This window comes from Leucopleurus acutus (assembly GCF_964270905.1).
Source record: "Leucopleurus acutus genome assembly, chromosome: 18".
NCBI lineage: Eukaryota > Metazoa > Chordata > Mammalia > Artiodactyla > Delphinidae > Leucopleurus > Leucopleurus acutus.
In genome coordinates, this window is record NC_139160.1 from 24,689,775 (window position 1) to 24,707,146 (window position 17,372).

The window sequence follows — 17,372 nt, forward strand, 5'->3', positions numbered from 1 at the left end:
TAGAATTTATATTTACTTTGCTTTTAAAAATATGAAATAAGCATTACCAATATTTAGTATACTGACTGACACTGGCACCCTCATTTGTTCAGTTTGTCACATATGGGAAATGGGACGTATCCAGAGAGAATTGTGGGAGTTTGTATTATGGGAAGATGACAGTGGCGCTCTCAGGTATTCATCTGTTTGCACAATATGACAACACATAACAGTTTACTGTGCCCAGTTTAGCAGATTTGTGGTTTACGTTACCCAGTGTTAACTAAGCCAGCCCTCATATAATGGATAGTGGTTTAAAAGATTCTTGAAGAAGCAACCCTGTGTTGAAAATATCATTAATAATGTAAACATAAACAAATGCCATGCAATCGGCCGAAAATTATGTAAGTATAACTATTGATGGAGCGTCTGAGTTGATTGGATAGAGACAAGACTCTTAAATAAGGTTACAGAGGACATCACACATGAAATGTATTCACTCCATGATGATTCAAAACAAAACACTGCCACGAAGATTGAAAGCAGACTTGCACACAGTGCAACAGGATGTCACCAGTTAGATATGTCACATAAAAACAAGAGCTTTAAAGCAAAGCCAGAACTATTGCAATATTTTGGAATAAGGTAGGAACTGACTGTGAAAATCTTTCATACTACACAGTCTCACTTATAATCTCATTGTAAAGTATTTAAAAGATCTGTCAAACCTGCCCATTTGTCTTTTACCAAGTCAAGAGTTCACAATTTGTTGATCTGTCTGTGTGTTAATGGCTGTTAGAGAGATGCTATGTAACAGATACTTTAAAAATTAAAAAAAAAAAAACACATTTAATTTGACCCTTCAAGCTACAGGTCATGTTTTAGCAGTAAAGTAGAAAATAACTCCTTAAAAAAAACTTCTCTGGAGAGAGTGTTTTTAAATCAGATGTTTATAACTTTCAGTTAGTTTTTTTGTGGCTGAAAATAATGTATGTCACTCTGTGATATTGTGATATAATAATTATATGTTTGGTCTTCATTCCCTTTCCCAGCACAAGAGCTTCTAAAACGCTTGTAATTTCCTGTGTTATAAGGGTATCTTTTGTTAAAATATTTGGTCTTCGTCTTCAGTTCTAAGACCCTTGGAATCTCCAGAATGATAAGAGAGTCTCATAAGATGACTCTAGGGTCTCTAGAGAATTGTCGGGTGTGGAAAACCCACATATTTGGTGTCAGAAGTAGAAATAGATCGTAGTACTCCTAAAATGTCTCACGTCTGCACACTAAAACAATTTAAAATACAATTTCCTACAAATGAAGAGTTTCAATGAGTTTTGAACCTATTCGTTCAAAATATATATAAAATGTGACGCTGTCTGATTGGTTTGCAAAAACACTGACATCAGGAAAGATGGAAATTCCCAAGCCTAACTGTAACGAAAACCTTTGTATGTTTTGATAGATGAGATTGAAAAATGCATGTTGAGCTATAGGGACTGCAGTCAATATTGCACTTCTGTTTGGAGCTACGAGTCTTTGTGAGCTCTTTTTCAGCTATAGTAAGTATTGAAATAAACTCAATTTAGGACTGGACCTTTAAATCACACAAGTAATAAAATGTATTAATCACATTATTCTTTTTAAAATATCCTTCTTTAATTTTTAATGAGAACAAAAAGGGGTTCTTTTGTATTATTAACAAATAAAATTTTAAAGTGTTTTTAAGGTATTGTTTTTCATCTTTAGCTCAGTTGTTGTTTCTATTTTGGTGTACTTTAGAATGTATCTTCTTAAAACAAAAACATTTTATTAATGGTACATTTAGAGCCACTGACCTAGAGTAGGCTCTGCTATTATACACGTCATTCTTTATCACAATCACGTGTTTCCACCTCTGTCTTCCCTGCTAGACAGTGTTCTCTCCCTAAGGGCAGGGGCATTTCTTTGAACTGCCTCCTCCAGCATGATTTCTGGAATATGGTAGATGTTTGATAAGATTTGTTAAGCAAATGAGTAAATGCAATGTCTGTTCCTTCCCATCCATCTTTGAGACATCCATTTAGAGAATCCTCTCTCTGAAATGGATAGATGATTGGTCCTCCATTCCCATGAGATGAAAGTCAGACTCGTAGCACACGATATTTAAGAAGAGTGTGCACTCCGACTCACCCCACCTATCCAGCTCTACTCCCCTCCATGCAGCTATGTTCTAGACATGCTCGGTTCTTCCCCAAACTACTCTTGTATCTCCAAACTTCGACGTGTTTTCCTATTCCTCTATCTGGAAGCACCTTCCACCCATCTCTGCCAGTTAAAATCAAATTTAATCATCAAGGTCCTGTTTTCTTCAGTCAGAATTAATTGCCTTCTCCTCTGTGTACACATTGAACTTTGTTTTAATTTCTATTATAGCCCTTATCACATTCTGATGTAAGTTATTTTCATTTTGTATTTATTTATTTATTTTGGCTGTGCCGGGTGGCATGCAGGATCTTAGTTCCCTGACCAGGGATTGAACCCATGCCCCCTGCATCGGGAGCCTGGAGTCTGATGTGACTTACATTTATCTTATATATCTCTTGTCATGTGAGTTTCTTGAGAGCAGGAGCTCTGGATTATTCATTTTATAACCCTTCATACCTAATAATCTGCTTTACAAATTGGTAATACATAATATAGTTTTAATACACTCACGGGTTTATTCATCCTTTATGCAAACATTTATTACATGCATAGAAGGTACAAGGCATGATGACAGGCTCTAGGTATATTAAAAATATATGTATATATGATATCCTCTTGTCTATAGATGGTATGCCTAGTGAGGGGACAGTCATAGAAATGTTACCGAGCAAGGGCTCTCTGCCCAATGCACATAGAAGCCAATACCAGGGCTCAAATCTGTCTCCCCAGTCTGGGGTTCAGTCAAACCTTCATGAGTTAGGTGAGGAGGGTTGGTATGCAGAATCACTGGCAGGGCACGTTCTGATTGGAGGGCTTTGGAAAGTGGCCATTTGTGGTAAGGTGTGGCAAAGGGGGCTTCAGCACTGGGTCTTCCTGGACGATGGACCCTTCACCTCTGAAAGGGATCCCGTGTTCAGGTTCTGGTCATGTCCTGGTCCTTTGGTCCCATGGCCGGGGGAGGGGGTGGGTAGAAATTTTGGTTCTAGGTGTTACTTGAGGACAAAATTTTCTCCTCTGTGCATGCTTGGCCTGCATGACTTGCAGTTTTGTTCTGCTGTCTTTGAAAAGTAATTCAGTAACTTGTTAGAAACAGGATAGGGCCAGTTTGGGCTGGTTCTGCGGTTACCTGAACAACTAAAATGTTTCATGAGTGTAAAATGCTTTCTATGGGCCAGTAGTTCAGCTGGGAGTGTAGACGTGAGAAATACTTAATGCTTCAAAGAGGAGGCAGTATTTGAGTTGAGCCTTTAAGGAACGGGCCTTAACAGTTTGTCAGGCAAAGTGGGGAGAAGGGAAGAAAGAACTTCCCAGGAAAAGTGCACACAACTGGGCACAGTGCTTAAGGAATTGCCAGCAACTCAGGGCAGCCTAGGGTACGTGACTGGAGTAGCTGACTGGAGTGCACCCATTTCAACAAACATTGTTGAACACCTAGTAGATGCTGCTCACTTTTCTAGCATGAGTGACTGCAGCAGGAACAAAAGAGCTGAAAACCCCAGGCTTCATATTTATATTCTAGTTGCTAGTGAGAGAGAACAAGATCATTAAAATATGTAGTCTGTCGGAGCCTGTGCTCCGCAACGGGAGAGGCCACAACAGTGAGAGGCCCGCGTACCACAAAAAAAAAAAATGTAGTCTGTCAGATGGTAGGTGCCATGGGGAAAATAAAGCAGGGAAGGGGGGCAGAGTGAGGTGTATAATTTTCATAGGTTGACCAGGGAAGGCCTCCCTGAGAAGTTGACTTTTGAGTAGCCCTGATGGATGGTAGCCTATTTCCAGCCTTTTGCGCCTGTAAACATGCCTTTTATATTTTAAGTTTTATCTGTGTATTAAGTACTCTTTTTCAGGTTTTCGAGATCCTCTGGCTAACCTTGAATAAATAGCAATAACACCTAAACTCAAGTGAGAGAACAGGACAAATGGACCACACCTTCATTTTCATCCTGAAAGAGTAGAAGAGATTTGCCCGGGAGACGGGAGAACTTTTCAAGTCCCAAGGTGACCTGAGCTGCTGCTATCTTGAAAAGGTGCAGTAGTTGAGATGCCCAGCAGCTCCAGTCAGAAAATGCTGCCCGTAATGCCTCTTCAGCCTCACGTGGGAGGCTCTCCACAGTCATGATCCTGACACAGTTCATAACGCAGTGAAAACAGCATTTGCCATTTCATACCCACTCATTTATTTCATTTGGGGTTCAAGGAGTGTGCTAGATACCGGAAGAGAAAAAGCGGCCAGAGACTGAACTGGCAGAGCAGTGTCAGCCGTCTTCCACTCACCCCGGTGTCCTAGACAGCAGCTCTTTGTTGCTGTCTTCCTAACGGTGTCTTACACGCGTTTGTATTGGAACAGCTAGGTGTATTATGGAATGGCATTCAAAATCTCCATCAAATTTTAAGGAAAAAACGGGAGATGGCGAAGAAACGTGCTAGAGGACTGCTCTGTCCTCTGCCCTCTGATTCCTCAGAGGTGTTTGTTCCTTCTCCTCTGCCATTAAAATCACACTGGAAAATAGGCTGGGGTTGAAATAAACTCTTTAACTTCCGTTGCTAAAAGCAATATATATTATTTTTCTTACGATTCAGCAGTGTCTTCCTTTAAGAACACCTATCATAAAAACTTAGTAAAATAGGTATATTACAGAAAACTTAAACATCGATTTTCTTTAAGTTAGGAGTTCTCCAAATAGAACGCTTATTTACATACTGTTTTCTATTTGACTCAAGTGGTTCAAGTGTGATAAATAAACCAGAGCACTGGGAATTGTTTCAAGTTGATGAACAACCAGAAATTAGGATAAAATAATTCATGGATTATAGTATACCGAATACTATTATGGTAATACAAAATGCAACTTACATAGTAAATTTTAAGCTGTAAGTATCGCACAGGAGGTGTATTTTGGGTTATTAACCAACAGAGGCATGCCTGACCAGTTTCATGGAGAGCTGGTGGACTTAGGTCTTCTCTGACTTAAATAGTCGAAGGCTGGGCTTCCCTGGTGGCGCAGTGGTTGAGAGTCCGCCTGCCGATGCAGGGGGTGCGAGTTCGTGCCCCGGTCCCGGAAGATCCCACATGCCGCAGAGCGGCTGGGCCGGTGAGCCATGGCCGCTGAGCCTGCGCGTCCGGAGCCTGTGCTCCGCAATGGGAGAGGCAAGAAGAGTGAGAGGCCCGCGTACCGCAAAAAAAAAAAAAAATAGTCGAAGGCTGTTTATCATTTGTCTTAGTGATCAAAAATACTTATTTTAACTTTATTTTGAATTGCCTGTGGTAAAATATCTTTTGATATTTAATTTCATGCAAGATCCAGTTTCTGCTGTGTCAAAGGTGGCACATTATTAGTATGGTAAGATAAGTTTACTTAAATATATTACGAATTTAAGCTCAGCAAAGGAAGGAATGTTTACTTTCACAGATACTTATCCATCTTATCTAAAGCAGTGCCCATTAATAGATGTCCAGTAAATATTTATTGAATGAATAATTATGGTATATCCTGATATGAAAATGTATTCACTTAATTTTTCACTCTATCAAACTTTTATGTTGTTACCCAATTAACGAGGCATTTGAAAATATAAATTACTAGATATTATATTTTCTTTTTTTTTTCGCGGTACGCGGGCCTCTCACTGCTGTGGCCTCTCCCGTTGCGGAGCACAGGCTCTGGACGCACAGGCCCAGCGGCCATGGCTCACGGGCCCAGCCGCTGCGCAGCATGTGGGATACTCCCGGACCGGGGCACGAACCTGTGTCCCCTGCATCGGCAGGCGGACTCCTAACCACTGCGCCACCAGGGAAGCCCGATACTATATTTTCTGATAAAGATTTATCCAGTGGATACAATATTCACCCGCCTCACACTCTGGTTTCTTCTGTGTGTGCATCTTTGTACACTCATTTAGTTTTGTACTTTAATCTTCATCTCATTTTATTCCTTTTCAAAAACGGTTTAGAAAATGCCTTATTTAATGTCAGAGGAAAAGTTAAGTAAGAGGCATGCATATTGTTTTTCTTTTTTTGTCTGGTAAAGGGGAAATGAAGTTCCTACAAAGAAATTAGGTCATTTTGAGTCCCTAAAATTTACCAAGCCAGAAAGCTAGTTTTCAGAGTAAAGACAAAAGATCCTGTGTTTAATATTCTATCTTAGTATATTTATTTTTAAAGACTAGACAACTTATAAAATGTTCAGATTTTGTTAAAGTATTTGATTATCAGCGTGGCTTTGAATATTGGAGGAATTTCTTTTTTAATAAGTGTTACTATATTGCTAGGAGACGTGGTAAGGAGGGTAAGTAGATTTTGAAAACTATTTTGAAAATTTTAGCTTCCATCAGATGACTGTTTTGCTGTGGCTATTTTCTACCTGCTGTTCCCAGAAGATCCTGCCTCTGGAGAGCAAAGTGCTGCACCACAGTAGAATTCCTTCCATAAATACTATCCCCCTAATGTCTTCCTTCCTTTTCTGGTTTGTTAGCATTTTATGCATCTGGACATAGTGATGAGTGATTGACAACTAAATAAACTATCTGTCCTCCAAAACAAGTATTTTAAGAGCCGGAGTCACTTTGGCAGAAAAAATATTCTGTTTATCTTACTAAAAGGACTTTTCCCTCACAGCATTCAAAGCACATATAATAATAATGTCTCTCTCACTTTTATCTTTCTTACTTTTTACTGTACTGTATCCTCATATGTTCTATTTTGATTCCCTCTGTAGAGATGAGTCATCTTGGGTTTCAAGAGTTTAAGTGATTGGGACTTCCCTGGCAGTTCAGTGGTTGAGACTTCACCTTCCAATGCAGGGGCTGTGGGTTCGATCCTTGGTCAGGGAGCTAAGATCCCACATGCCTCACGGCCAAAACACCAAAACATAAAACAGAAGCAATATTGTAACAAACTCAATGAAGACTTTAAAAATGGTCCACATCAAAAAAAAAAAAAAAAAGAAAATCTTAAAAGAAAAAGAACTTAAGTGATTGACCAAACTAGGAGGACTCAGAATTAGGCCAGTGCTGGTTTTCAACTAACACTGCAATAATCATAGTTCATTTTTGTCTTCCTTTTTTTGTAGTGTGTGGCAACACTGCTTATATTAATGACTGTTTCTGTTTGAGGGCTCAGGGAAGTTTCTTCCCCAACATGGCAAAATAAATATGTCTTTCATAGGCAAGGTAGGAAGGGAGTGTTCAGAGAGCCCAGAATATTTGTAAACATTAATTTATTCTCAATTTAATTAATTCTCAAATTTGTTTGCATCCCCTGTGTCTAAGTACCACTCTCTCTTTTATTAGTGATAATTATTAGTAGTACATCTTATCTTTATTTCATTGCTTGCTTTAAAATCAGCCTTGTGGAAGTGACGTTCTTGTTTATTCCATGACTTCTTCACTTGAAAATATCCTTCAACAGCACCTCTCAAGTAATGGTATGGTTGTATCTTATTTGTGAAAATTACCATTTAATTCTATTTTTATAGATGATTTTTATAATCATCCCACTTTTTAAAATATTGAGCAAATATTTGTTAAGTGCCTCCTAAGTGCCATGTTCTATCTTTCCTTTCTCATGCTTGGCTTATAATAATGAGTGGACTGTTACTGTAGCCATCTCTATTTTAATGAGCTACAAAGTTAGAGAAGATTTCTATTAGCTATTTAAAACTCTTGTGTGTCTTTTTTCTTCCGTCACCCTTGTGTTTAACTATTATTGTTTTTCTAAAAGACAGCTAACCATAAACCAATTTAAATGCAACTTACTAAACTATTATCCTCAGAGTAAACATTGCTATTTTGAGATCTTTTGCTCCTCAATAAATTCGAAGATATTAGCTTAATGTACCTTTACACGCAACGTTGCAAGAACGGATTGTGCTTGCTCTCCAGAGGCCAATTTTCTTTCCTTAGTTTAATAAAAACCTGGTCTTTATTCAATCTAATTACTTTTTATTGCATCTGGAATCATTTTAAATTACTGTTGAAACATTAATAACTCCAACTTAAAAAAAAAACTTTAAAATCACAGAGTTAAAAGAAGACTAGAGTTTAGCACCATATTTCTTTGAGCAGCCCCTTTATTGACACAGGCTTTAATTGATGGACTGCTTTAGTTTGTAAGAGAGTAAGAAGTGAGAACAATTGGTGCTAACATAAATGTCAGGAATTAGCTGAACATTCTAATTAATTCCTCAAGCATTGCTGATAACTGTTATGTACTGGAAAGACATCCCTTTATTAAACTGTAGGCTAAGGAAATGTTACTAAGATGTGTTTTCTTCTCCTCAGTATTGTTGAAATTGTTGAGTCTATTTCAACTTTTATGAGTTTATGTTTCAAAGCTGTTATTGAGAGGAACAAATCATAATAGAATTGAAATTGTAACAAATAAAATATTCTCTTAGGGTCATTGCTTATTTGTGTGGAGAATAAATATCTTTTGATCCAAGATGCTCCTAAATACAAAGCAATGATTTTAATCAAACATTTTCTGAAAAAGAATCATTATATTGTCTTTACAAGTCAATTCACATGCTACTTGTGACAATAGTCATCTGATCATTTACTTAGTTGAAGTTTATAATATTGTAAGATACCTTGAGAAACAAGCTTTTTTCTTGTTGTATGAAGTACTAATCAGAAGATAGTGGGTTCTTTTCTTTTTTTTTTTTTTTTTTTTTTGTGAGGTATGCGGGCCTCTCACTGTTGTGGCCTCTCCCGTTGCAGAGCACAGGCTCTGGACGCGCAGGCTCAGCGGCCATGGCTCACGGGCCCAGACGCTCCGGCAGCATGTGGGATCTTCCCGGACCGGGGCACGAACCCGTGTCCCCTGCATCGGCAGGCGGACTCTCAACCACTGTGCCACCATGGAAGCCCAGTGGGTTATTTTCTACTCTTATATTATAAGGGACTTACATATAAGCCAACCCATTTTTTAAAAGTTGAATGTAATTTTACATATTTTGCTAGCCTTTGCAATCCTTTGATATATAAGACAAAGGACCAATAATAAGAATAGAACAAAGCCACTTTTTTCCTTTAAGCTCCTCTTTCTCATCGCCTACTCCACTGAAACCCATGATTCCCATTGGTATTTATCCTCATTTGTTGTCCTTTTTGGGAATCATCTGATTTACGCTTGTTCTCTCAAACCTATAGTTTTTATTTCTAACACAAAAGTCTTTTGAGAAATCTAATTTGGCAAATGATATGCTATCAGAATTCAAGTGTTATAGAACAATTTCATTTGCCTTTTTAAAGTTGGAATTCAGCTTGAATTTCCTGTTCTTAATCTGCTGTGAAGCACTCTAATTATTAGGGTAATGGCTGAATTTCCTTTCTACTGACAATGATACAAGAGTTCCCTTTTCCATTTCGGTTCTGGGAGGTGTCATGTTTTTGCCCATTAAATATATGACAGCTGAGGTGTGAAATTCACTATGTTGCTGTAAAAAATCTGTGTGAACACGTCTCTTTCTCTTCCTCACTTACCCCCTCCTGTATTGCCAGGATATTAACAGTGAATTTAAGTGATATTCATTAAACTCTGTTCTTATTTGTTTAAAACCCTAAAAAAAATTTAACAGACTAGAGCATAAAGTGTATCCTACAGTAAATTTATGAGACCCAGGGATACAAAAAATGGATGTGTGACTATATATCATTATATTGCATAAGAAACATTTTATTCATACTAAATTTGATAATCACCAATACATGTCACAATATATTTTCACTTTCCTTTAACATCCCTCAAGGCTTTATTTTAGATACATTTCAATTTGAAGGTTAGTGAAGATAAAAGAATAATGTTGAATTCTTTATAAAGTGTAGTGCTAAGGCTATAGCAAACAGTAGATCACCAGACAGGCACCAGGCCCGTGAGAGCCGGTATGAGGCTGGGAGCTTGGAACAGAGGTCAGGAATGGCAATAGGCCAGACCTCCAGGGAATAAATTGAAGAAACCAATCACTGTTTAGTCAAGTTAGAGGGAGAAGCCTTTCAACCTAGGTGCAAAAAAAGTCAGGTAGTCTAGAAATTGTAAATGTCAATAATCGTACTGCCAACATACTTGCTCAAGCCCTGGGAAATGAGAACTCTGATGCAGAAGTCTCCTGCTACGGTAATAAGTGTAAATCCAACTCAATTTGAAATCCATGATGGATGTAGACCATCTCCCCCTCCGTCCCCTGACTAGTCAATCCCAAGTGTACGTCTCAACATGACTGTACCTTCTGATATACACTCATAAGTGAATTAGGAAGATTCCTTACCTTAGAGTCAGCCTTAGTCTAACCCAACGTTTATTAAAGTGGGTTCTGTAGTTCCAGATTCTCTGTTAAAAAAAAAAAAGAGTTCCATGATCCAATATATTTTGAAGTCCATATACTGTATGTTGCACTTTTAACTGTTAACATTTTTGTTCATTTCATTCATGGATTCATTTATTCAACAAAGATTTATTAAATTCATCCTGTGAGTCAGACATCCACTAGATGCTGGGGACAGGATGAGGAATAAGGTAGATATGGTCTACACTCTGAAATCTTAACAGTCTGAGTAGAACGACAGATAGTAAAAATAAGCAACTACGATATAGTGTGGTAAGGACTGAAATAGAGGTGACCCAGGACTCAAAGGGAACATACAGCAAAGCCACCTAATTGGTCTAAAAAGGGTCCACAGGGGCTTTCTAAGAAGTATCATCTGTGCTAAAAACCTGAAGGTCAAGTAGAAGTTACACAGGAAAGGAACTTTTAGTCACAGCAGCAGCAGTAATGATCCCAACAAATAGATAAAGCTGGCATGTCATTTTCCGCTTTCTATCTGCCATATATTGTGCTAGATACTTTCCCAAGCGTTCTATCAGTGATATTTCTGGGTGGCTTTTATTATTTACTCAAAATCATCTAGTTAATAAGTGGCAAGAACTAGAATTTGAATCCCGTATGGTCTGACTCCAAAGGGTTTTTTCCTCTACTCCACAAACTGCCTTTCAATGCAATTAACTGATTTTGATTAGATTTGTTTTGCTAAGGCAAAAAATGACTTGAGTGATATCTTACGTTTGCTTTATCAGTGATTGTCATGTAGTATTTATTAGGTTTTTTTTAATAGAATCACATTTTATATTTTAATAATTGTGATAAAATTTAGCATTTGGGTAGAAGTCTCAGAAGTATATTATGGCACTGAGGTCTGAAGTTCACGTTCCAAATAGTATCTTACACAGAGAAGGTACTCAAAACAGCACGGTGGTAACTTCACATTTTACGTTGAATAAGTGGTAGTGTAGTTTGAAAAGATAAGTTTGAACTCTTGTAAAGAAAGATGCTACTCACATTTTGGAAGTAATTTAATTCTCTGTGCGACATGATCAGGATGGCCGTAGGATTTTTTATTTTTTAGATAGAGTATATGCAGAAGGTGAAGATATGAAATCGATCTCCTTAAAAAATGTCTGCACCTACCTATAACCAACAGCCTATATACACACATTTTTGGCAAGAATGTTCATAGGTGATGTGAACTTCATATCTCATCATGTGTGGAGGTGCATAACATCAAGATAACTCACTATTAGTACTTTTGAAAATCCTGATCTAAAGGAGAGTCAGGTAAATAGTAGTAGGTAGACTTAAGAAAGTAAAATGGATTGCCCTAATCCTAGCAGAAATGTTCAGAATCCCATGGTTCCTGGAGTGAGGTGAGACAGTCTTGCTTTTGCACCTAGTGATGGCAGATTGGGCCAGAAAGTGTAATTCACAGACCTGCTATAATTGGCCACGCCAGCATGCCAGTCATCACCAAACTCACCATCAAAATTATTTTTAACGAATCTAAATATTGTATATAAAATACAAATATATTTTTTAAAATTTCTCCTTTTCACCTTCAGGGAGTTATTTTGAGGAGTGAAATGGTCACAAGGGAAATTACTGGAAGAAAAAAGAGAAGTAAAGAACCTGGATAATCTGTAAACTTGGATTAATTCCCAAACCGTTGTAATTTATATTGACATCAACAAAATACTATCGCTGACTGGAATTTCATTTGCTTTTTTATTCATCTTAGGGAAAGCTGGATGGGGGTGAAAAAAGAAATGCTCTTGTGTTATATTTTATTCGTGATCAAATGTCAGTTTATTTCCTTACTTACTATAAAATGTGTTGGTTTAACTTTAGGGACACCACGGTCCAGACCCTTACTCTTCAGCCTTCTGTTAAAGATGGACTTATTGTGTATGAAGACTCACCTTTGGTTAGTAATACAATTATATGAATATTCTCAAATGTATTTTTTTGAATGATAATTATATTTCAGCCTTTGAGGGTGAGAAATCTCCCATTGGTTCCAATATGTTTCAGTCTTAACTGGAAAACACTCATTCACATGTCATTAGGAGAATGGATATTTGAATGCAAATTACTGGGAAAATAACATGTTTTCTTATTCTGTTCTTCTCTCTCCAGAGTGAGAGATTTTGATACCCTCTAATGATTACTTTTCTATTCCAGAATTTTGAAAAAAGAAAGAAGTTTGCTGTTTTCAGATGTACAGACTTCGAAATTAGATAATGCTTCTAGAATGTTTTAAAAAATGATTTTAATTAATAAAATATTCACCCAATGTTTTAGGCAGCTGAGAAGATCATTCCTCAGCTTCTCACATAAGATGCAAAGAAATCTGGCCTGCCAGGCACACCTCTCGGTGTAGATAACTCCTCGGCAGCAATGGCACAAATAAACCACCATGAGAACCTCTGTGGTCCAGACCCCAGCGATGGGAGTCTTTAGGACCTCCTGCCTGAATTCAGCCAGATTAGAACCGACTTTTCTGTGAACAAAGATGTGAAGGCTGGAGTTAAGAGTAGAAGCTACACGTTTTCTCTCTCTCTTTTTTTAAATTCAACTTATTTTTACGCTAAAATTAAAAAGAAAAATCCTTATTCATTTATTAGAATGTGTAATAAAATATTTGTGTCTTGATCTATATTTCCTTAACATTATTTGCCAAAATTATGTAATGATAAAAGTTTATGATATGGTCCATTTTATATTTCTTACTATGTAAAAAAATAATCTTTGGGTTTACATTGAAATTCATTGACTATCACCTCCTATGCACTCTTTATTTTATTTTTTTTTTTTAATTTTTGGCCATGCCGCTCGGCTTGCAGGATCTCAGTTCCGTGACCAGGGATTTAACCCGGGCCATGGCAATGAAAGTACCAGGTCCTAATCACGAGGCCACCGGGAAACTCCCTCCTATCCACTCTCTAAAAATGTTTTTAAGGATTTTCCCGAACTTTTACCTTTCTTCTAATAATGTCACCACTTAGTCATCTAAGACCTGGAACTCTTTCTTATTTTTCCTTTCACTTCTTCCCATCTGATCAGTAGCCAAGGCTATAGATTATAGCCTTGGAAAACTCTGCAGATCAATATACTGGAAAACTCTGCAGATCAATATACTGCTTTTTATTTCCATTTTTCTCCCATGCCTCCTTCCCTAAAATCAGGTCCTCACACCACTTTTTTACCAAATTGTTATGGTACTCCCCTTTTAGTCTATTCCGCATATTTCTACAGGATTAAATGTACTAACGTGTAGCTCCAAACTCCATTGTTATCACGTCTGAACTCATAAATCTTTAATTACATCCTATTATTTAGTGAGATCAAGCACGTATTTTTTGGTCTGGCAGGCAACTTTTTAGTAGTAGAGACCCAATCTACCCTTTCAGATCCTATTCTCTCTTTTCTTACATTTAACGTCTGCTTCAGCCAAGATAGATATTCATATTCACTCTTCCCTCAGTGGGCTGCAGGATTTCTTGAGTTTGACCATTGATTTTCTTTGTCTTGACTACCCATCTCCTCACATACATACTGATCTCATCTCTTAAAATCATACACTCTTTTAGAGCCATCACAAGTGCAATGTTCTGATATCCAGTATTGATTGTGATGTCTCACTCCTCTTAACCCCCGTGGCACTTTCATTTCCCTATTCGTTATACTTGTTTTAATACTCCCCTACCCTGGGGTGTGAAATGTTGTGAATTCCGCCAGCATAGGGATAATTATGAAGCTGAAGGAAAGTAAAGTGCTTACTGCAGAGTTAGCCGTTTAGTAACTATGAGAAGCTTTTGGTAGAGATCCATAAATTTTGTTTCCGGCTCTGCTACAGACAGTTTTGTGATAGTGTATTTATAACTTACATAAAACCACCTATTATAAATCCAAATCAATGAGTGATGACATTTTTAAAACATTTGCTTTCATTTTTTGTTTATGGTAAATGTTCTGTCTTCAAAGGTTAAAGCAGTAAAATTGGGTCATGTTCTGGTAGTAGATGAAGCAGACAAAGCCCCAACAAATGTCACCTGTATTTTAAAAACTCTAGTAGAAAATGGAGAAATGATTCTAGCAGATGGAAGGCGCATTGTTGCAAGTGAGTATAAAAAAGCAACTTTTCCTTCAGTATATGCAATTTTTACATCTCTGGTATCAAATCACACACTTGGCTGGCTATTTATCTGCAAACAAGCACAAGTTAATATAAGTCAAGTTGTCTGTATTGACAGTTATTTGTAAAATTCATTATGTCTGAATCTAGCTTTGTCAGTTTCACTTTCGTATAGCCAGAGAGCATCTTTGAGCATTTCAGTCGTAGTTTTAGGACAAATCGGCTTCGTAGTTTTTCTACTCTGAGAATACAAACATATAATCCTTTGTATACTCATCTCAATTATTTGTGTGCAATTTATTTTCTTTCATTGTTATCTGGAATTTTTAAAGCTCTATCACATTTCTGTTACTCATAATATTAAAATTAATGTTATTAGCTCAGTATAATTAGAAAAAAATTGCTGGGCATTTTATATCTATCATATATATGTATGACTATATCGGTGTGTATACATATATTACACACACATACCAGCTTCAGGAAGAAGTTAGTTATTCTCTGTTTTGGAGTATCTTCCTCCTTCTATTTTATTTTTGTTGTTGTTGTTAGGGGAGATGTACATAGATAAATCTCATAAGTCTGTTTAAGCTACAAGGAAAAATTGTCTAATGCAATGTGAGAACATTTTCTGGTTTCTAATACAAAATTTTTGTGTCATGAAAAGACTTGAAGATCTATAACTAGCCATTAAAAATATACAGTCAATAGTAAGGAACCAAACAAGTTGAGACTAATAACTGAAATCTTCAATATTCAAAGAGAGTATAAACAGAAGACTCCATAAAAATGTACAAGTGCATCACCACAGAGACTTCTTCTTGGACACTGTCATTGCAAGACTGCTGTTTCTAAGCCTAGGAAACTCAGCACTAATAAAAGTATTCTAACATTTCAGTGTCACAATGAATTTATGGGAAAAAATGAAAATTTGACTTATACAGCCTGATTACTATCTTTTAGAAAGACCATTCAGACTCTTAAGATTAGAATGCTTCCTGCCCTTTTTAGAGGACAGTGCCCTTTTATGAGGACAGTGAAATGGAAAGCAAGAAAGAATTGCTGAAACAAACTTATAGTTCAACAGTGACTATCTCCTGGTAACCCTTTACATTTTTTTAATATATTTTTGAAGGATAGTCTAGAAGCAAAGGAGTCATCATAATTCTTAAATTCAAGTTTGATTGTAGATGACATTTTAAACACAAGAGCAACTGAAGCTCTTTCGAACATGGTTTCATAAAGCATCACTTCTACGGCTATGTTTCTCATTTTCTTTGCCTTTTAAAATTTTCATGTTTTATTGCTATTTTTATTTTAGTTAACTAATTAAGTAAATTTTGTGTGTGACCACATACCCTTGTATTTACCACTACTGAAATTAGTGGAGATCAAACGTTAAAACTAATGGTGGTATTAACACGTGAATATATGGCACATTGAAAGGTTACTTTTTGGTATCATAAAAAAATACAAGTATAAGTTCTTACAGACTCATCTCAGATAAAACTCCAGGTGTTTCACAACTATCATTTCTTAAAGATGGACAGCCTAAGGCTAAGATTTAAATAAACCCAGATGACAGGTATTTCTTCTTAAAATAACCATAATAAAGTTTTTACTATCTTAAATTATTGTTTGGCCTAGCAGTTCTATCTGAAATGTACATCAGCAAGTAGTATATAATATTCACTTCCTTTAATACCTTAAACATTTGCACGAAGAAAGTTCCAGTCAACTTGAAATTATGTATTTTAAGAACTATGGTAGAATCCCTTGAATGGAAATTAATCACCTTTGCTCTAATGAATTGACTAGGTGGTCAAGACCTTTATTCTATGTGGTTAAGTTTCAGGGTGCGTAATCTAAACAGGAATTCCTCCTCAGCTACAGAATGAAGGCTTTATGCAAAATGATGCAGCTGCTGATTGGATAACAACTAAAGGATGTTTGGATTATCCTTTGCATATTCTTTGGATTATCTATTGTAATAGATTCTTTTTTTTAAAGGAATAATAGCATCTCAAGCCAAGTTTAAGTACCATAAGACAACATTTAGACAAGTTTCCTTTTTAGACATGCATTTAATTTACATAAAAATGCAAGTTCCCGTATAGTTTAGTATACGCTTTATCAGTATTCTGTTGCTAAGCAAACTTTCTCAAAAATGTTTTTGTTTTCTGCAGCCAAATTGTTACAGCCAGATTTCTTAGGGTTGTTTTACCATTGAACAGTAATGACTACTTATGTGATTTTAAAGGCTATAACTTGATACTCTTAAGAATTATTAAATATCTATAAAGAATAAATAGAAATTATGTTTTTCAGATTCTGCATTAGTCAATGGAAGAGAAAATGTTGTTGTGATCCATCCTGACTTTAGGATGATTGTCCTGGCCAACAGACCTGGATTTCCTTTCCTAGGCAATGATTTCTTCGGCACCTTAGGTAAAAAGAATATTGATAATAATAATAAAAACAATAGCAATAACAGTAAAAATATTGTCTTAGTAACAATACTGTAATGGCTATCACTGAATGCTATCATGTGCTGTCCTCATCACAGCCACCTTGTGAGAGTATGTGTTATCCCCATTTTAGAGAAGGAGAGCATCATATTCAGAGAGATTCTTTTTTTTTTTTTAACATCTTTATTGGGGTATAATTGCTTTACAATGGTGTGTTAGTTTCTGCTTTATAACAAAGTGAATCAGTTATACATAGACATATGTTCCCATATCTCTTCC

The 17,372-nt window shown here is 36.6% G+C and overlaps 1 protein-coding gene across 1 annotated transcript in view; it reads left to right on the plus strand.

The window, feature by feature from the left end:
- VWA8 (von Willebrand factor A domain containing 8) overlaps nt 1-17,372 on the plus strand; it is a 370,368-nt gene that overhangs the window by 194,479 nt on the left and 158,517 nt on the right. The window contains exons 22-24 of the mRNA XM_082859564.1: nt 12,339-12,414; nt 14,475-14,610; nt 16,954-17,073. Coding sequence (XP_082715690.1) covers nt 12,339-12,414; nt 14,475-14,610; nt 16,954-17,073 — 332 coding nt within the window. The remainder of the gene's footprint in view (nt 1-12,338; nt 12,415-14,474; nt 14,611-16,953; nt 17,074-17,372) is intronic.